The sequence below is a fragment of the Kryptolebias marmoratus genome, linkage group LG11 (genome assembly GCF_001649575.2).
Source record: "Kryptolebias marmoratus isolate JLee-2015 linkage group LG11, ASM164957v2, whole genome shotgun sequence".
NCBI classification, from domain to species: domain Eukaryota; kingdom Metazoa; phylum Chordata; class Actinopteri; order Cyprinodontiformes; family Rivulidae; genus Kryptolebias; species Kryptolebias marmoratus.
Genome location: NC_051440.1, coordinates 4,007,620 through 4,027,808, shown reverse-complemented (window position 1 = coordinate 4,027,808; position 20,189 = coordinate 4,007,620). Strand labels below are relative to the sequence as shown.

The 20,189-nt window shown below is 41.2% G+C and overlaps 1 protein-coding gene across 4 annotated transcripts in view; it reads right to left on the bottom strand.

Moving 5' to 3' along the window:
* The window catches only part of slc6a15 (solute carrier family 6 member 15), a 33,129-nt gene extending 14,396 nt beyond the window's left edge, over positions 1–18,733 (bottom strand). For 3 of the 4 annotated variants that reach the window (XR_005233744.1, XR_005233743.1, XM_017430229.3), the window contains exons 1-6: positions 18,569–18,733; positions 14,458–14,972; positions 6,063–6,220; positions 5,587–5,713; positions 5,183–5,364; positions 665–775 (exon numbers count right to left, since the gene is read on the bottom strand). Coding sequence is in view for 2 of the 4 variants with exons in the window: in XM_017430229.3 (XP_017285718.1) it covers positions 665–775; positions 5,183–5,364; positions 5,587–5,713; positions 6,063–6,220; positions 14,458–14,764 (885 nt within the window). In the remaining 2 variants the exon portion in view is untranslated. The remainder of the gene's footprint in view (positions 1–664; positions 776–5,182; positions 5,365–5,586; positions 5,714–6,062; positions 6,221–14,457; positions 14,973–18,568) is intronic. The other variant, XM_017430228.3, reaches the window with a different exon arrangement.
* Positions 18,734–20,189: the final 1,456 nt, after the last annotated feature.

The window sequence follows — 20,189 nt, the reverse complement described above, 5'->3', positions numbered from 1 at the left end:
CCACACATTTATCTGTTCTAAGCATCTATTCAGTGATTGGATGGGTTCAGAGTCACCTGGTGACATCGTGATGTAGAGCTGTGTATCATCCGCATAGTTATGGTAGCTAATCTTATTTCCTGTTATAACCTGAGCCAGTGGGAGCATATATATATTGAAAAGAACTCAGTTTAGGTCTGACAGGACTGATGAGCTAACAGCTAGTCCGAGTGGACCAAGCAAAGTGCTGCTAACTTAAAACAACTTAAATCCTCAAAAAGCCAGAGTTGTTTCTGCGATTGCTAATATTTAAGCCTTTACAGTGCAGTTAATTTTGTATTACGCACTTATTTTGCCAGAATATATAATACTGGAAGTGCTAAAGCTAACTGCTACAAATTTGAATTTGCAAACTGTAGAACTCCATGTAAATAACTATGAACTGTGAAAATGACAGCGATGTAAAGGTTTATTATGTTTATCGAGTGTTTGTATGAACCACTCTGAAATGTGTGAGCTCGGGTGTTGCTTTATAGTTGGCAGCAATTCCTTTGGGTCTTGACTGAGATCAGACTAGCCATTAGCTCATCAATCTGGTCAGAAATGAACACGAATTCCTCAAACTCAGGTTGTTCAAAGAGCTATGGACGACAGGTAAGATAATAATTGCTCAGTCGGGCTTTACCTTGGGCGTGAACATGTGGCGAATCCCGTCCACGGAGCCCTTCAGGAGCAGAGCCCGAACCAGGAAGCAGATCAGGACGACATACGGAAACAAGGAGCTGAAGTACATCACCTGCAAGCAAAGAGAGGTACCAATCACTTCCTGTCAGACAGCACAGTGTGTGATTGAAAAACTAAAACTAAACGTTGCATGACTTCACTGCCTGATTACTTGTTAGTTTGTAGTTTATCCACGTTCGTTCTGCGATGGCTTCCAACAGGCGAGACGAGGTCAAAGAACACTATGTGAACAATTTATCCGCCAGATGTAAAAACGTGTGTCATTCTGACCAGAACTGGGAGCAATAAAGTGCCCCCCCCACACACACACACACACACCTTCAGCGGAATTACTGAAGGGCTGGTTTGAGCGGAGAAGCTGGCTCTTTGTGGCCTGAACCAGCCACCCGATGACACGCGGCTGAAAAAGGGCGTGGCTGCGCGCCGAGAGGTGATTTGTGGTCGAGACAGAAGCATAAGCAATTAAGTGATTCAGAGACATTACGTCTCTTGCATGGTGGTCCATATGTAGCTTTGAAGGGGATGGTGTCGTGTCTCATTTTAAGGTGAGTAAAAGCAACAAAACAAAACAAAAAAACAGGTTCCAAGTCTTTATTTACAAGTTCAGTCTGGGATTGTACTACATATGAAGTGTTTGAGTCTGAGATAAATGTCCTCTTCCTCTTTAGGCGTAAAACAAACTTTAATCTGCAAAAAAAAAAAGATGAATGATCCATAATTGTATCACAAAACAAGCCTAAACAATAGCACAAATTGACTGCCAAATAAAGATGGTTGAATTTCTGTATTTTGTTACGTGTACTTATACATGTTACACTTTATTTCTAATATTTATATAAGGAAGAATCTTGTTTTATAATTTCAGATTATCCTACTTTTCTCTTTGCTGTCACGTCAACCTCCCCCCGCCTGTCTAAACCCAGTCACACTCGCTAAAAGTCAGGCTGACACAAACTAACCACTGAAGAAATATTCTAATTAAGCACCTCTCAGGTTTCCTTTTAGAGGTTTTAAATTAGCTTGTGTGATATATTTGACAGTGACTGTTAACGCCTGTAAACTTTGCCTTTAGCTACAGTTCAGCTAACTGATGAGAGCTAAATCGCTAACTAGCATCAGCTAGCAGAAACTGCTGTTTTCCTTCCCAGCATATATGTTAGGGCATCCTTTGAGTTTTCTCTGCAGTATTTTTTTACAGCTTCTGAAGTCAAACCCCATTCAAAATGGCCACATTAGCAAATGCAAAAACAGCTTTAACTCCGTCAGTTTTGCAGATTTGAAGCTAAAATCTGGTGTGGTAGTCACTGAGAGTCATCGACAACATATACTCCAAGTTCTCAACAAATACTAAAAGACTGTGTGGGATCTTGCGATAACGTGTGGTAGTATTATTTTCAAGATTTTCTGGACATAAGATGATCTCTTTTTAAAACTGTCACAAAATTCTGAACTCCTTCAAGGAATGCTCAGCCTTTAAATGCAATCTGATCTACAGTGTAGTTGCACTGAAACAAGAAAAACACGAGAATAATTTAAGGACTTGAGCCAGAAGCGCACGGCTGCATTACACAGGATTTTATTCATGTGCAGAAAAGGTTGCCCTCCTCCTGACTGGAAATGGTACATCACAGCTTGTAAGTATTCTAGTTTTTTTTTTTTTTAAAAAGTCACAAAATAAAACAGACATTTCCAGATAAATATGCATTACTTAAAGTTAAACGCTCTCCAGTTAGGAACCCTGGAGCTTATCGTCCTTTTTTTTTAACGTTCCTCAGCTGCAGCTCTTGTCAGGGCTTTTCAGACGCGGCTCCACCCCCCCCACCCGTGGATGTGCTTTTTGTTGTCGAACACAGCTGTAGCCTTGGTCAACACAGAGCCAAACACTGCCTATCTGCTGCTTTATAAGCTCAGTTTTATGTTCTACAAAACAAAACAAAAAAAACCAACGTGCAGCTAGATAACAGGTGCTGCTCGCAAAGGTTGCGTTCTAGGACTCCCATGTGATCTCTGATTCAAAAGTAAAGTAACTGGGATGTTTAATACATGCTATACAAACAATCCTGAGGTCCTTTTATGTCTAAAATATTACTCTATTTTAACACACTATAGGTAACAGTTTCCAAATCATTTTCACCATTATTTCACCAAAATCAGTTTGAACATCATGAACCAAACCCCCGGCTCCCAACTCCTGCTTCGCCACACTGCTGGCAACCGAGCCAAGCCAAAAGAGTGCGTGTAACCACGGCAACCAAACGTTTGATGGCTCTTCACGCCCACCCACGCACACAAAATGGCACAGAAACACAGATTTTTGGATGGGACATCACTCGGGCAAGGCTTTTCTGAGAGCGTGGCGAATTTCGTATCCCACAGAGCTAAAAAAAAAGAAAAAGAAAGCCACACACATTCGAGGAAAAGTTAATTCCACCGGCCAGCTCAAAATGGCCATCCAGACCCACCAGGCGGACACAGAACAGCCATCTGGCTCAGACTGTTCCACTGTCTGCTCGGGTTACTTCAGATTAGTTCACAAAAACTGATGAGTACAGTATTTGCTCTAATGCAACCTCCAGGGACATTGGCAATATTGACAAAGAGTGAAGGGTCTGTTAGCGGGGGGGTGTCCTGTAAATCACTGTAGCAGAGGCCAAGAAACAAGCACCTCTGCTGTGAAAGGCTCCATCTTGTTTTGTCTGGCCCCGTTGAGACGAATGTGGGGGCCAAGCAAACAGCAGACAGCTGTTGGGATAAGGCCCGAGCTACGGACGATGTCTCAGTTAGCTTTAAGAGTCATGTCTCCCATTTACCCAAAGTACACGAGCTTATTACTTTGGGAACATTAGAAGCTCGAGTTTCGACCTGCATTCTTAAAGGTTGTTAATTTTTGTTTTCTGGGAAGCACTACCTCACTGAAACAAGCCGAGCAAAAACACAGCTACTACAGTTTTTCCAGTTCATAAAGCTGCTACGGCTAGCGTTAGCAACTATCAACCGACTAGGTTGTTGTTAGCTTTTGTACAGTTAGCGTCTTGGCCCACAGTGAGTGTCTTTTTATGTCACTGCTGTGTGCAAAAGTTGATAAACTGAGCTTAAGGTTTGTACATTTCTCAAGTTCCCCAAGCCTCTTCGGCTAGCGTAAGCAACTATCAACCAACCACGTTGTTAGCTTTTGTACTGGACTTTTTTAAAACTTTTTTTGGACACAGTTGCTCGCAGAAGTTGATCGACTGACTTTAGACTGAACCACACACTGACTTCAAAATAATTAGCAAGGAAAATGCCAAAAAGCCCTCCAAGCACTATTAGAAAATGTCACCTAATGACCCCCTTTTGAGCGATCTTGAAAACACTGGAGGACATCACTCTTTTAAAGACATAAAAATGACTACTATAGAGTATAGTTTTAAGCACAGGGTCTTGTAGTTCACCACTGACATGAAGTCAAGTCAAACTTTAAAATGCATTCTTGGAAGATTAAAAAAAAAAGAACAAGAAATTCCCCAATTAGCCTAGGCCTGACTCTGACCTCAGACGTACACAGCTAATGCTCATCATATGATATGAGAAACTATGTAACGATGATCACCTGTACAGAGAGGCGAGGAACCGAGAGAGATCACAAGCAAATGGCAACCTTTGGCCAGCTGGCTAATCCTTTCCGATGTCATGCTACTGTCAGCTTTGTTACACTAATCTGAAGTAATCGGAACCAGAAATGGCATCACATGAGCTCTTGGACTAATATCTGAAACTGTATCATTAGACAAATTTGTGAAACGGCTTCACAGTGGTCACTTTGAAGCACCTTTTTATCCTGCTAAAGTGAGCTGATTATGCTTGAGAAGGTGTTTAACACCGCAGGAAAAGACCTTTTGTTTCAGCAGCTACTATCCATTTTGCTCTGTGGCTCGTGGGTATTTGAGAAGTTAACTAGGCCAAGTTGGCAGCATTGTAAAGCAGCTGTTGAAAGCCATTTTGCTTAGTCCCCTTCCTCCTTTACTCTCAGTTGTTTTACCTCTCCTTGTATATCCTTCAGTTAAAATACCTTCACTGTATTTATACTTAAGCTACTCAGCTCCTAGGGTCCTCTTCACACTAAATGATGATGATCTACAGTGTCAGATCACGGCAGCTAAGCTACTACCACAGGCTACATCCCACTACTGTTCATCATGGCCTTGTCACAATCTCCAGAATCTTGCTATCTGTATATGAGAGGTTTCTAGAGTTCTGCCATCAGTTTCAGCCAGCTGTGATGGAGGAAACACCATTCAGCAGCGTGCAAGGGAAGAGGTTTTCTGTGCAGAACTCTGTGCTCCAGCCACCACAATAATAAACCACCAAGACCACGCCTCAGAAGGTTTGCGAATGCCCAAAATCCTCCACATCCTATCGGTTTATCACATGAACGCACATGAACGCTGTGGTTTATAAGTACATAACAAATTATCTTTACCTTTCCAGAAGACTGGATTCCCTTGATCATGGCGAGGCAAACCATGGACCAGGCAGCCAGCAGGCACACCGTCATCTTCCAGTTGAGTCCTCCTCCCTCAGAGATGCTGTTGGAGATGTCCAGGGCCTCACGGTACCAGTAGTAAGTGGTGGCTGAGCTCTTTTCACACTCTGGCACCACATCTGCGTACAAACCATAACAAGTCACACATAGAAAACAGTGTGACTTTTCTCTACTGGGAGTACCCAATGTGGTCCTTTAGATATATAAACGGCAAAGTCTTGGTAATAAAGAGAAAGAAGCTTCCTGGCTCTACATTTTTTTGGAACTAAAAGGTATAGGTTTGACACTCAAAGACTTGTTCATTGAATGTGATTCCCCCCCGTCCAGTTCCTGTGTCTCACATGTACTGGTCTTGTTCTTGATAAGTGGGCATTCATGCCACGGTAGAGGCTGCTGGAAGGACTGAGAGAAGTAGAAGAAACTCCAGCTGATGATGACATTGTAGTAGAGGGCCACGAAGAAGCACACCTGCACGGCAAGAGACACACAAAACAAGGAGATCTGAAATATGTGCAGAAATCAACACCTTATACAGAAGACAGTACATATTGAATCTCAAATGTTGTTGAGAAGGCATTAACCAATAAACCTTCACTACTTATTGGGCATGTTTCCTTTTGGGATATGGAATTTACTTTTTATTTATTGTCATTGTTATTTTACTGCTGGTTACACATTCTGTACTGCGTCAGCATGGTGAATAAGCATGCTGATGCAACAGTTACACCAATAGAAGATTGCATCAGTTTCCAGTGATTTGTCAAGTTTCACTTTCCGTATATAGAAAAAAAAAAAGAGACTTCAGCGTCGGACTCACCACGCAGCTCGCGAAGCCGATGCCCCCCAGCCGAGGGCTTATGTAGTTCCACACCCCGATGCTGCCCCTGCGGATACGCTGACCCACTGCGAGCTCCAGGAAGAACAGCGGGATGCCAATCAGTATGAGCAGGATCAGATAGGGGACCAGGTACGCTCCTGCCAGTCAAAGCGACACAGATGCCAGGTCAGACGAAGCACACGCAAGGAAATGAAACTGTTTCATCAGATATCAGTTCCTGAAAGCACCCCAACACGTGGTGGTGACAACACACACACCATCATGCGCTACACAAACTCACACCAGAACGCCATCGTCTTCTAAACTTTAATTTCACATATCTCCCCTGGGTTGACATTTTGGATAACAACACAAATGCACAGTCGCCCCTTTATCAAAGAACCACACAGTACTTATTACACCAACATCTGCTGCAACTCTAACGTCTACCTAAAGTCCCTCACGGTGTGTGTGTGTGTGTGTGTGTGTGTGTGTGTGTGTGTGTGGTGCAATCAGACTGTTCTGGAAACCAGAAAATTCGCTGAAGTCTGAAATTATTTAAATTACTGTGGGATTCTTTTGGGAAGCCGTTAAAAAAAAAGAAGACATCACACTCTAGAATTACGGTTTCTGGGTGAATTACAAAACATCGGGACAGGATGTAATAGCATGTGGCAATAAAATACAGAAGGGCACATCTCTGGAGACAGTTGTGATCAGAGAGACTGCCAGGCACATGACCAAAACGCTTTGTTCAGAAGAAACGTCCAGTGGTTAGAAAATGCTCAGAGGTATCGAATTATTTCAACAATGTGCCGTTTAATTTCACGTTACCTAAAAGGAAACGTGAGAAACACCCAAACTTTCTGTAGGTTTCAAACACAACCGCAAAAATCTGTTAGACACTGCTGCATCACCTCGTCACAGAAAACCCAGATAATCTTTTTTTTTCTTTCCTCCCTCTAGTCACACTTTCCAAGTTATACTGCGGTCGTGCTTTGAGCAAACTCCGTTGCATCAACAAAGATTACATTCTTTCCCCTCTCAAGGACAAACCACAACAACAGATGTGAGCACTGGAGGGTCGATGTCCTCCAATGTTTGCTGTGAGTCACTCAAGACAGCGTCTAAAAACCCTCCGCCATGGGTGGTTTTATGCCTGTTTAAATACATCTTATTGTTTCATCTGGCAGGGTGTCTGATCGGTTCCTTTCCTGAGTCCTGCTGTCCCCAACTTGATCTCACCTAGATGGGAAGTGACAACACACAGGAAATCAGTATCTGTTTTAACTGGTTTTTAATATCAAAATAAGTAATTCTGGTTTGCTTGATACACATTCAATTCTGGGAAGAGACTTGGACACGGGTCGGCGTCGAAAAAAAAAAAAAAACCTCCTCTGGTGTCCATTGTCTTACCAAAAAGACAAACATTTTACTTCAGATACTTCGGTGGGATAACCAACAAAGCCGACAGCCTGACGAAGGTGTATTTTTGTCTACCTCCTTTCTAAAAATAAACATCCGATCCTTTCCACTTCTTGCATATCAAGCTGAGAAGTCAGCAGTATTTAGCAGCAGCGAGGGGTATCAGTGAACTGCATGCATGTGGTAAGAGCTACAAGGAAGAATTCAACTCGTGTTCGTCCTCGGGTTGATTTAGAATTAAACAGAGGGTAAATGCAATGGGAGGCAAAACACAAGATGATGCTCCATAAATGTGTTTGATCAGGATAATGTCCTTGTTCCAGTGGGGGAAAAAAAAATAATAATAAAAATCCTGTAGCAGAATTAACTTCAGTTTGTTGCTGAGGAGTAATGATGCATTCCAAATGGAAAAACGAACTGGAACGCCCCTCAGGGTCAAGGAAAATGTCAAGAATTTCTGACCAACCCTGACTTTAAAAATCCAACATGGCTGCCCTGCGCATCAAAAGCTGTGATAGCTTCAGCAATACACCTTTTGTTTTCAATGTCATTCAACCTTTATTTACCAGGCAAATTCCACTGAGATCACAGATCTCTTTTTCAAGGGAAGCCTGGGCCAAAGATAGTATTATATTATATACACGCTCTATTAGGAAATGTGTGCCTTTAGTTTTAATTTGCACAGGGTGCAGAGAAATACACTTTTATTCACTTGTGCTGCTAACAATAGTTAGCCTGGACACTGAGCAGGATGAGTTAATCCCTCTGGTTTTCTGACCTGCAAGACTTTAGAGGCAAAAGAAACAAAATCAAAAATCAGGTAATGAGTAAGAGCAAGTATTTGACTGAAACATATTTACACACAACAGCACACACAAAATCCTTCAGGAGGGTTCTCTCAGGGAAATTAAAGGAAATAAAAAATAAAATAAAATAAACAGCTTTCAGCAAGGCTAATTTTGCCCAAATTTGAACTTCAGGGATATAAAGGCCCCAAAATACTATTTTGAAGAGAAAACAGCGCAGTAAGACAGCTGTTTTAAGCTAATGTTGAAATGCTAACATGCTAATGTTTTGGTAACTAGTACACACTAAAAACATAAAAGCCGAAACTGTATTTTGTCAAATTAAGCATGTCACATTTTTGTCAATGTTAACTGCTTTACTCATTGTAGTGTGACGTTTTTCATCTAAGTTTAACAATTTAGCCTGCTAATATATGCTAATTAGCACAATATATAAAGTAGGCTAATGTCATAAATCAAAGCAAGGGTCAGAGCTAGGAAGCTAAAGTTTTTGCCTGATACTTTTTCCAGAAGGAAAACTGTTTTATTTAATTATTTGTTTTTTACCAACAACGTTTGCATTTACTGAACAATATCTTAGCAGTTTCCTGCATACCCATGGTCAACATGCTGTATCAACGATGGCAACAAGAATGAGTAAAATTACATTTAAATATCAAGTTTAAACTGGCTGGGGTTTGATTTGTTTCTGATATTTATAAAGAAATAATAGCTGAGTGCAATAATAATGCTAAAATGTAGACAAAAAGACTACACAAATCAACAAAATAGTAAAAAAAAGTCTAAAATGATGTTATTAATTAGCAGTCTGATTTGAGTTTCTTTGTATTTAAAAAAAACTCAGCTGAACTAAGCCACACAGAGCAACAGAAATATGTTAACAATGTACTCTATTTTAGGATAGGGCGATTCAAATGATGTTCAAATTATTTAAACTACAGTGAAATTTTAGAAACCTTTTCATACTCAATTTGGTTGACACGGAAAACTAGCTGAGCGTCTGAACAGAAATCTAAACCTCGTTCCTTATTTTGAAGCTATAAAACCACTAAATGAAAACTAATTTAGTTTGGTCATGACATTTTATTATTATAGTCCTTTTGAGACACATTTAGGCAAACGGCTCTTCTCTTAGTGAACGTGAATGGCTTCAGTTCTGATGTACGTCTCAAACTCGCTCTGGTCCTCGGAAAGAGAGCAATGCAAGGACAAACACGGAGCACCGCGCCAGCCCCAGATCTGCCATTTTAATCAAATTACAGATGAACGCAGCAGGGAAGGAGGGGGACCTGAGTTGCTTAAAACAAACCTGAAAACACAACAGGAGCCCAGAGCACCTTCTCACACACACACATACACACACACAGAAACAGATGCTACTTTTTAGTGGAATTTTTCTAAAGAACTTTAATCCTAATGTGCTTTTTGTGTGTTTTTAATTTTCTCACCAGACTCGTGAATTATTCCAGTTATCTGAACTGCCATTAACTACTCATGGTATACAAAGCTCACTATGTTACATAATGAGTGGTCTGGCTGCTGCGAATGGGGGCAAGAAGCAAGTCAAGGGAAGTTCAGACCTTTGAAGTGGGGTTCTGCAAAAAGACAACAATAATAAATAATATCCTATCTGTTGTAGATAGCGCTTAACTCTGAGTGGACTGATGAGCTAACGGCTAGTCACGGTGATTAGAGTGTCTTTTTATTAAAAGCTGAATGATACAAATTGTGAAGTGTTCGACTGAAAAAGTGAACCATATGCCATTAAGTGCCACATACAATACACGATAATAGATATTGTATTTTTAGCATAATGAAAATTAAATTATTTTAGGTTGCTTTCACTGTACTCTAAGTAGATACTGAGTTATAATAGAAGCTGTTGTGAAAAGCGCATTCACGGTACATAATTTCTGACAACAATGCTCTTAGATAGAGAGTTTGTACCCCGTCTGAGACAGTTACATGTAATCAGCTTTGAAGACGCAGTAGATGGCTTTATATAATCTCCTACTGGGAAGTGCGGCACCTTATCACCTTCAGAGGACACATACACGTTGGTGTGATATCAAAGCACCAGCCTGTAAGGGGTGAATCAAATCATGTAGGTGACATTGTGGAAAATGTGTTTTTCAGTGCAAAAAAAGCGTGGTTATTATCATTATTATTATTATTATTATTAGACAAACGCTTGAGAGGGCAACAGCTGCTCACAGGACGAGTTGCTGCACATTTACAGCGTGTTATGTTTTCATGTTGATGGACGCATTTACTCAGAGGCTCTAATGATGCTCGCCTCAGTCCTCGAGGGTGGTGGACAAGTGCTTCATAATTAGGACTCTTGTTTGGACACATTCTGGCGTGTATTTTTAAAAACTAATCTGTAGTAACTCTAATCACGTCACTTTGTATGCAAACACTATCAGTCACAGAAAGACAAGAGCTTTGCTGTCAGAGCTCTGCAGTGTCCATTTCCATCCTCTATCAGCAAATACTTTAATATTAAATAGATCTGGATCAAAAATCTGAATCCTAAATTTAATTTAAAAATAGGGGGGGGTATGCTAGCGAAGGTCTTCAGTCATCCAAGGCATGGTTTGCTTCACATCCATTTCTCAATTCAAGCAAAAAAATTGCTGCGTTCCAAGCTTTAAAACTGCTCTCTTTTTGGGGGAGTTAAACTGACATGCCACTCATTCTCCCTCCCCTCCCTCCTGAGGGTCATTAGGGTCCTTTGTTGGCCTGGATCACAGGATGTTTTGAGGCTGAAACCTGAGACCCCTCTCTTCTGTTAAATGTAACGAGGATCACCTTTGTTACGCCTCTCTCGAACTACTCTTCTTTGTCCAAAACATTAACACTGTTGTCCTTTAAACATATGAGGACAATTTGCAAGCTTATGGTTTTTAGGCAAGCAAAGCTATATTTAGACAAAATTTTCATTTTTAATGTAAAAAAACTTTACAATCAACACAACATTACAGCCCAATGACACAGACATCTGCTTCAGCCTTTGTTGATCTTTTCTAATAAAATATGTGACACACAAACACTCATGTTTGTGTATTCTGTTTATTTAACCAGTTTGTTATTCCAGTTCCAACAGTGTATGACATTATGATGCACACTTTGTAGTTTGCTTTTTTTTAAAGCTTTCTTTCAGCAAATTCACTCTGAGCCCTGCCGTCAGAACATGTTGACAACTTGCTAAAATAAGGATGCAAATAGCTTGCACACAAATGGTTAAATCGTGTTCTTATTCATTTATTGCCACCTGTTTGTGTTATTAATGTTTATACCAGCAGTTTACACATGCAGCTTCATCTTGCTCTTCTCTGTGTTGTTGCACATGCAGTTTTTCCTGTGCAGCAGCCTATAATTACTGACTTTCCACTGCGTCCCAAATAACACCTTTAGGTGTCTAATTTGGCTAATCTTTTGTCTGACTTCCACCACACTTTGTTATTATAGTTCCTCACTGGACTTTTGGGGGTAACTGTGTTGACGTGTTTCGTTGAGCCAAATATTCAAAAGGATGTGCCAAAACTACAAGAATAAGAACAGCGATATAGACAAAAAGATCAATTAAAACCTCTTACTATCACAATTTTGTCATATTTAACCTGTTGGAAATCATCAACAAAACCTGAAGAAAGTCTAGTAGTCATCCGGTTAAATGTTTTATCTGCTGAGTGACTTATCCCCATTCATAAGCAAAACCACAAATTTAAATATTCCACCCAAGTTATAATGACTACCCTGTTCTAAATTTACTGCAGAGGAAATATTTGAATTTTCTTTCAGGTTATCACTGGTGCAGCTGTTTGGTTTTGGATTAACATAAACTGTAGCTAAACTAACATAAAACTGAGAGAAAGCAGGTTTAATAAACCACTTAATCTTACTAAAACAACTTGTTTCCGCTGCTTAAGTTGAGGTTTTCTAACCATGTCTGTCAGTAGGTCGGTACAAGGAGATTTAGGTCTGACTGATTTTAGTCAAACCTAAAAGTTGGGACAGATATAAATGTCCACAGTCTCTGGGGCGCCTTTACAGTGATGACCGTGTGACGATGAAGAAGATCAGCAGAATGTGGATGGTCTCTGCAGGGACTTGGTGAGGTCTTTAAGAACGCGGTGGGATGCTCATTACGTGTGTTGTAGCGTGACAGGTTCACGGGTGGTTTTGAGCATGCAGAACATCTGTTGTGAGGTCATGGAGGCCCACGGGATCCAGTGTGTCTTGGTCATTTAGAATTTGAATAGGACTGAGCACGCTGTCCTCATGCCTGGTCCCTACGACCGTGATCGCGACATGGTGATGGAAACAGCCTAGCGCAGACGTGGTGCTGTCATGCTAGTGCGGTGTGATCTTCTGGCACATAGCTGCATTCTGAGTGGTCCAAGAGAGTCGTGCCAGGGCGGGGCCCAGGCTATAGAGTGATCACGAGCCTTTTGGTAGTATACAGTAGTCATAAGGCTCTTTCACAAGACACCTCAGACTGGGTCTAAGGCTACGTTCACACTGCAGGTCCTAATGCTCTTAATGCTTAATGAGTTTACGGAAGTCAATATGTACGCTACGAGTGTTAGCATGCATGTATGGATTTTGAAGTTGCTGTCCAAACAGGGCCAACTGTACATCCACATGGTAAAAGATAAATGCAGACGGAGAAGAAAAAGAGCGTAAATGTTCACATTGATCTTTTTTGGGAGCAGTGGCTGTTACCTCTGTGCAGAATCATGTGTGGATACAGAGAGTCAGAGCCAAGACTGGTGGGACCTCCGTCCTTTCATCCAACGTAAAAGTGAGATCAAATGCGACATGAACGTTTCACAGTGAGGTCGCTTTGAAAAACATCGAATGTGTGTCAGATTCAGTACCACATACAGATATGAAAAAAATAAATCTGATTTGTCACGTTCACACCGGGTCAAACCCAAGTCAAAGGTGAATCCATTGGTGTTTTATGAATGGCCAGAGGCACCCCAAAAGAAAAGCCAGTCTGTGTGCCCATTTTGTGGAACTGTTTTATGAAAGTCTATAGGAACATAAGAGAGTATTGCAGGGAAAATAGCAGGAGTAACTAAGTTATTTGGTGAGCACTACAGCTGGCTTTATCAAGGATGACAATGCTAAAAAGAAAGTACCGTATTTTCCGCACTATAGGGCGAACTGGATTATAAGACGCACTGTCAATGAATGGTCCATTTTCGAACTTTTGTCATATATAAAGCGCACCGGACTATAAGGCGCATTGTGGTGCATCACCCAATTTTTCTAACTTTGCACGGACCGCACGCGCTGCGCTCCATTTCAGTGCTCTAGCAGAGGCTGCAACCCCATCTCACCATCAGCGTTGTGCTAATGTAGCTCGTAGCTGCATCCTGGTGTGTCAGGGCGGGGCTCAGGGGGAGGCGTTTGGAGTTTGAATGAATGTGGTGGTATTGTTTCAAGAAGGTGCTGCTGATGTATAGAGTTCAATGAAGACACAGAAAATGAAAAAAAATAGCTGAAAATTCCTATTTGGTGAGTACTAAGAGCGCAGCAGAATCACAACAGGCTTCACTGAAGGAGTTTTACCAAATTCATTGCAATCCAGCTGATAAAAGGTGGGCGTTACGCGTATCTTAAACCAGCTCCAACAAAACAATGGTTTTAAAAAACATATGTACGTCTGCGTTAGCTGACTTTGGCCTTTTTAAAGAAGGTCGTCAACATCTCGTTATTGTATCCCTTCAAACTCGTGTGATGGTATTTTGTTAGAGTCAAGTTCAAGAGGAAGTTTGCACCAAAATATAAACAAATCTTCCGGAAGCATTCCTGAGATTTTGCAGACGGATGTACAGACAGACAGACTGTGACTGCAGACGGCGTGAGGACGAAACAAATCGTGAACGTTTCATCTCCGGAAAGGTGTGTGTGTGTGTGTGGTGAGACGTGCAAAAAGTACAGCTCAGAGACAGATCTAAGGATTATTCACAGTTCAGTCAAGGCAAAGACTTAAATATATTATAAAACATAACTGGTATCAGTTCTTCAAAGATAGAAAGGTTGAATTTGGTAAGGTTTTGAATCTGATTATTTGCAGGTTGTAATGTGTTTGAGTGGGGGGGGGCAGCCCACCGTGAGACTGTAAACGAGGTCCACTGAGGGAAACTCACCGCCTCCATTCTTCTGACACAGGTAGGGGAACCTCCAGACGTTGCCCAGGCCTACAGAGAAGCCCACCTGGGCCAGGATGTACTGCAGCTTGCTGTTCCAGGCCGGGCGCTCCTCCTCCTCCTCCTCGCCGTCCGAGCCTCCTTCCTCCACATCGCACTCCTTGCCTTCCCCTTCGGAGCTGTCGACAATCAGCGAGCTCTTCTTGAAGGAATCGTCGCAGGCGTCCTCGTTGGCAAGCAGGTCCTTGACAGACTCCGTGACATCATCGTCAAGCTCTCTCTTGACGGCCTTGCTGTTTTTGGGCATTTGATAAAGCAAACAGAGGCGAGTCGGGCTGGTGGAACGTCTTCTTACTTTTGCTTCGGCCAAAAGGGCAGAGACTACGACTGTCCAAAGTCACCTCTTAACAAACTCTGTGCGAGGTGGCAGGTTGTAGGGGTCTGCGGGGGTTATTAACAGTCTGTGAAGGTTGGGATGTTAGAAAGCAGTTTATTTCTTCATTATCACCAAAGATCTGTGGGGCAGAAAAACAAACAGTGAGGCAGATAAACCTGAACACTGAAAACACAAGGGGAATTGTGTATCTGCCTGAGTGACTGGTTTAATAGAAATAAAGGATATTTGGGTCATTTTAAGGGGTCTTCTGTGTAAAGGTTATGAACAAATAACGCCTTACCAGTTGTGGTTAACATGCTACCTCTCTGAATGACCTCGGTTTGGTGAAAGAGACTACGTCCAACAGGACTGACAAGCTATCAACTAATTCAAATATATGATAAACCCACATATTCTCTCATAAAATGTTTAAGCAGAACCTTTAGTGGAGTGGCGGTGTCCATCTAATTGCCAAATTTGTGTCTGTTTCCAATTTGTGTCTGCCATTTTTATAAAAATCTTTTCAATATTGACATTGTGAACACTACTATTGTGGTACCAATAACTTTTTGTTATGTTGGGCAGGCCTAACTGTCGCTAGCCTTCATTTCATAGCAATGCTAGCCCTATTTCGTTGACATTTATGCAAACGTTTTTCAAAACTGGGGTATTATCATCGACGTCAAAGGTCATTTGCAAACACAAACAGTTGCAGTAGGAGCTGCTGTTGGACTTTTGGTGCAGCCTGGGGGCACTACTGTCGGGAATTTTATAACGTTTCAGCTAAAATAACTGTGTAATAACGATGTAACGAAGTACTGACAGCAGTGTCGAGATTTATGGGTTCGTATTCATGTGAACTGCCCTAAAAAACAACACGGCACAGCAATCTGCTTTGGCTTTGGCCATGTTACGAACTAGCCATTAAATAATACCAAAAAGAATAATACTTTACATTTATAATGCACGTCTCGTTTTCAAAAGAAAGTGCTACAAAGAAAAATGCCATAAAAAAATACAATTATAGCGACAACTATGTGGCACCACCCCCCCCCACTGCCCAGACAGTCTTATCTCCTGAGTCCCAACCTTTTGTTTGCTGTGCATTTTTGAATTTATTTAGGTTTAGTAAAACCTCATAAACATAAAAAACAAACATTGTTTTTGAACGACTAAGAGTTCAAATATATTATGTTCTTAGGAAGTAATAGTAACTGTAAATAATAATTTAAAAAAAGCTAAAGTAGAACTCTCAGTACTGCTGTATTTTTCAAATAACACTGGTGCCCATCTGGCCTCCACCTTTAAAAAAAATGTTTCTGAAGGCGCCCCTGGCGTCGGGAAGATGAAGGCGATTTGAATGCGTCAAGGTTTGTAGGGTGAGGCGTTCTTTTAGCTGGGGGTGGAGCGTTTCTATAGATGGATGAGGAGGGCGATCAATAATCAATCCTTACAGCGACAGGAAGCCAGTGGAGCGAGCGTAGAACTGATGTTATATGCTCATACTTCTGCACTCTCATCAGGCAAACTCTGTTCCTCCAAACTGAGGTCATTCAAGGAGCTCCGCAACGAGCAAGATGTTAGTGAACGATATTACACTGAGCATTGTGATTTGGAGTGTGGGAGGGGGTTCTTCTTTTAGCTGGGAGTATGGGGCCACTTAGGTCCCCATTGAGGCCCAGGGGCAACGCCCTGGTGGGGGGCCCAGGGGGACGAAGCCCCCCTGAAGCTCCTGCATTTTAATGGTTTCACAAGGTTAGAAACTGTAATTCTGATGTACATGGTCTGCTGAAAAGTAACATATACTATAGTATCAAAATGTTAATATATCAAACACAACACAGAAATTATTTTTTTTAATAATAGCAAATTTTTGACAGCGTTCTTGTTTTTTCTGTCTAAACAATTGCAGTTTTGGGCACTTTAAATTTTACAAACCTGATACTTTACACCACTAAAATGAATCACACATTAAGTTCTACCACTAAACTAATCAGAAATATATTTGTACACTACTTTAAAGATCTTTTAACACACAAGTTTTTTGAACATATCTAGTTTTGCAAAACTTTTATTTCCAACACAAAGGTAGCAGATATAATTATACATTATGATAATTCTAGTCTTGTCCATCGCGTCATGTCTCAGTCTAGAGAAACAAGAGAGCCCAGCTCCATCCTTCTGGAGTGTTTCTTTATAAACACATCAACCTGCTGTAGTTCCCATGCCAGGCCACTAGTTGGCGCACACACCAGTCTCTTAAGCATGTAAACAGTTACATCTAGCATGGTGAATACACAAATGTTTGTTTGGCCTTACAGTGAGGTTGGGTTGGTGCTACATGTTGAAAAGAGTGAGTAACATATACAGCACTGCTGTAAATGCTATAAATGCTATAGGCAGACAGTTTTAGGCAAGAAGCCCCCCCCCCCCACACACACACACACACACAGGGTTGGAGCACCACTTCAGAATAGCTGGAATATCCCTTCAACTAAAAACGTTGTGGCGGATAATAGAAAATATTGATAATGATAATAAAGAACTTTTGTAACTCTTTTTTGTTAAATAGAAACCTCCTTTGTCCCCACACCTACAAGCATTGAATATAATAATAGATTCATTTCATATATAGTGTAATGTTCAGAGACTATGTCCTCACGTGGACATCACATGGCTGGCAGGGACATCAGTGAAAGGGGATCCTTTTGGGTGTCAGACCCTGCTGGGAGAAAGTGATTTAGCCTGGTTTGAGACGGTGAACCGGGACAGGAACGGGTCGAAGGACGGACGCTATCACGTTCTCAGCCTCCTGAATAATTGAGAGGACAAAGCTATTTGCATCCGAACCCAAACATGCCCTCTTTGCGCCTCTTCTAGTGATAAAGACACAAAAACCAGCAGCTGTAACAAACTGTTTAAGCTCATTTTCTGCTCATTTAGTCTCGAGAAATGAAAAAAAAAAAAATATGACGGGCTGTGATTGCTTGACAAGCAGGAGGAGATCGAGGGTGTGTGCAGCCCGGCAAGGTGCGCAGCATCCTCCCCGTCTGAGGCATTTTACCGCATTTTCAGCCTTAAATTTACAGTGTATTTATTTTTTGTTACTTTACCTCCATCAGAACTGTGTTGGAAATAATATTAGGAAGCAACCAGCAAACACACCGCTACTCCCGCCCTTTTTTATTTTATTTTGTATTAAATTAGTAGATTTTCTTTCAGATTAGCCCGCTCCGTCCGGACGCACAGGCCGGTCCACACGACGGAAGACGCTTTATAATCTTCGCTTATTGTAACATTTTTATTAATAAATAAGAAAAAACGCAAATACTGTAATAACGAATAATGTACGCAGGAGTGGGTATAGGTGGAGAATAATTCGGCGCACAAAGGAAAAAAAAATCGAAACGTCTTTTCTACATTTTCTCATTTTTTTCTGCGCGTGACTTTGATCTAACATCAAAAGAATTACGGTGAATTTTTTTTAAGGATCGTCGCCACGAGGTCATTGTCCGTCGGGCACAGTTTGTTCGGTGAGGAATGCGCATAAATTAATGTGGTTCCTCCCGCGCAGGCTTCGTGACATCCATGTGAGGTGTTTCATCATCCTCATCCTCTTGTGGTACCCTCAGTCAGCCTCACTCACACACACACACACACACACAGAGTTTCCGAGGCGAGAGCATCACCCCCCATCAACCCTTGCTTTAAAAGCATTAAAACCCAGAAGCTCACCTGTGAGTAGGGACAGTTTTTGTTGTGTGTTTCCTGAAGAGTACCGTCTCAGGGGATGAAGTTGTGAGAGCGCATACACGGGGAAGACATCATCACTCGTTTCTCTCCGACCACAGACTGAACCGCTTCTCTCTTTCAGCGCCTGATTTCTCGGCGGTGAAAGACACAAGGGCGGGAACTAATGAAGCGGTGAGGAGGGGGTCCCCGCCTCCCCGCTCCCCCACAAGCATCACTCTCAGCCTGTTAGCAACCAATAAATTACAGCTATTGCATCAGCTATAACTCCTAACCGACGTTCGTGTACATTTTACCTTTACACGTATTTAAATGACTCAAATTTAAGCTAAAACTAGCATCTTTGCTGTGCGCCACCCCCTTGGTACTCCTACTCCTACTCCCCTCCCCTCCTACTTGGTACAGCCCACTATAAATCTAGGGCCTGGGACTGACAATGTGCGTGTGTTTATAAACGCTGAATTTACCCCCGATGGACATGTATTCGTTTAGACACGGCGATGCTTTATTTTAACGCACTGTTCTGACTGAATGCGTGCTGAGGTCTAAGCTTTAATTTATTTTTTAAAAATAAACATAAAAAGAGGAGAGGTTGTGTTTCAAGGTCGGATACATCCAGCAGCCATGCACGGTGCCACGATGAAAAAATTACCATACAGCGCAGACACGAGGGTTTCTTTTCAAAATAAAGGATGCTTTTCATTTTGGTCGCATCATTTGTTTAGATAATATCATATACAACTTAATAAATGAGTATAGTTTAATATTCCATTTGATTTCATATTAATAGGAGCAAAATTGGAATATTGTTCATGTCTTTGTTGTGTATGACCAGGCATGACCATGTTAAACAAAGCAGACAGTAAGTAGCTGAAATCCAGCTCAAATGAGGCACATTTTGCTTCAGCATTTAGAAAACCTTTAATAGTGCTTTTACAAATGCTCATATGTCTCTTCAGGGTTTATGTGATTTTAAAAAAACATGAAAAAATTTAAAAGTTTTTTGGAATTATTCGAGTTCAAATACCAAAATGTTGCCCCTTTCTTTGATTTTCTAAAATTACCATTAGAGTGAACTCATTCATAAAATAAAAATATAATTTTTCATTAATGATAAAAAAATGATAAAAAAAAAACATTTATTGGTGTGCATACGTGTCTGATAGTAGGTGTCTGTGTGTATCGGTGTGTGTGTGTTTGTGTGAGAGTGTGTGGTGGGTGTCTGCTCCTGTCAAACATGCAAACACATTGTTACAATCGGGACATTGTTGAAAATGTGATCAAATAAAACAGCAGAAAAATCTTTTCTTGTAGCCAAGTCCTGGTGTTTCAGTGAGTTTTGCTGAACCTCTGCTCCTGTCAAAGGCAGTTCTTCCAGATGTAAACATCATCTGGATCGTCTTCACGTCTCAAATGGAGCATCATCAGCTCCTTTGTGGCCTTTGAATCCTTCACAATGCATATAATTTGTAATGCGTGGCATAAATGATAAACATTTTTTATTGTCACCAGAATTAATCTTTTTTTACATTTAAGCTGAAAGAACGTTTAGTTAACAATTTTAACCAAAACAAACAAGTCCCAAAAAAGAAATAAAATCCAAGCT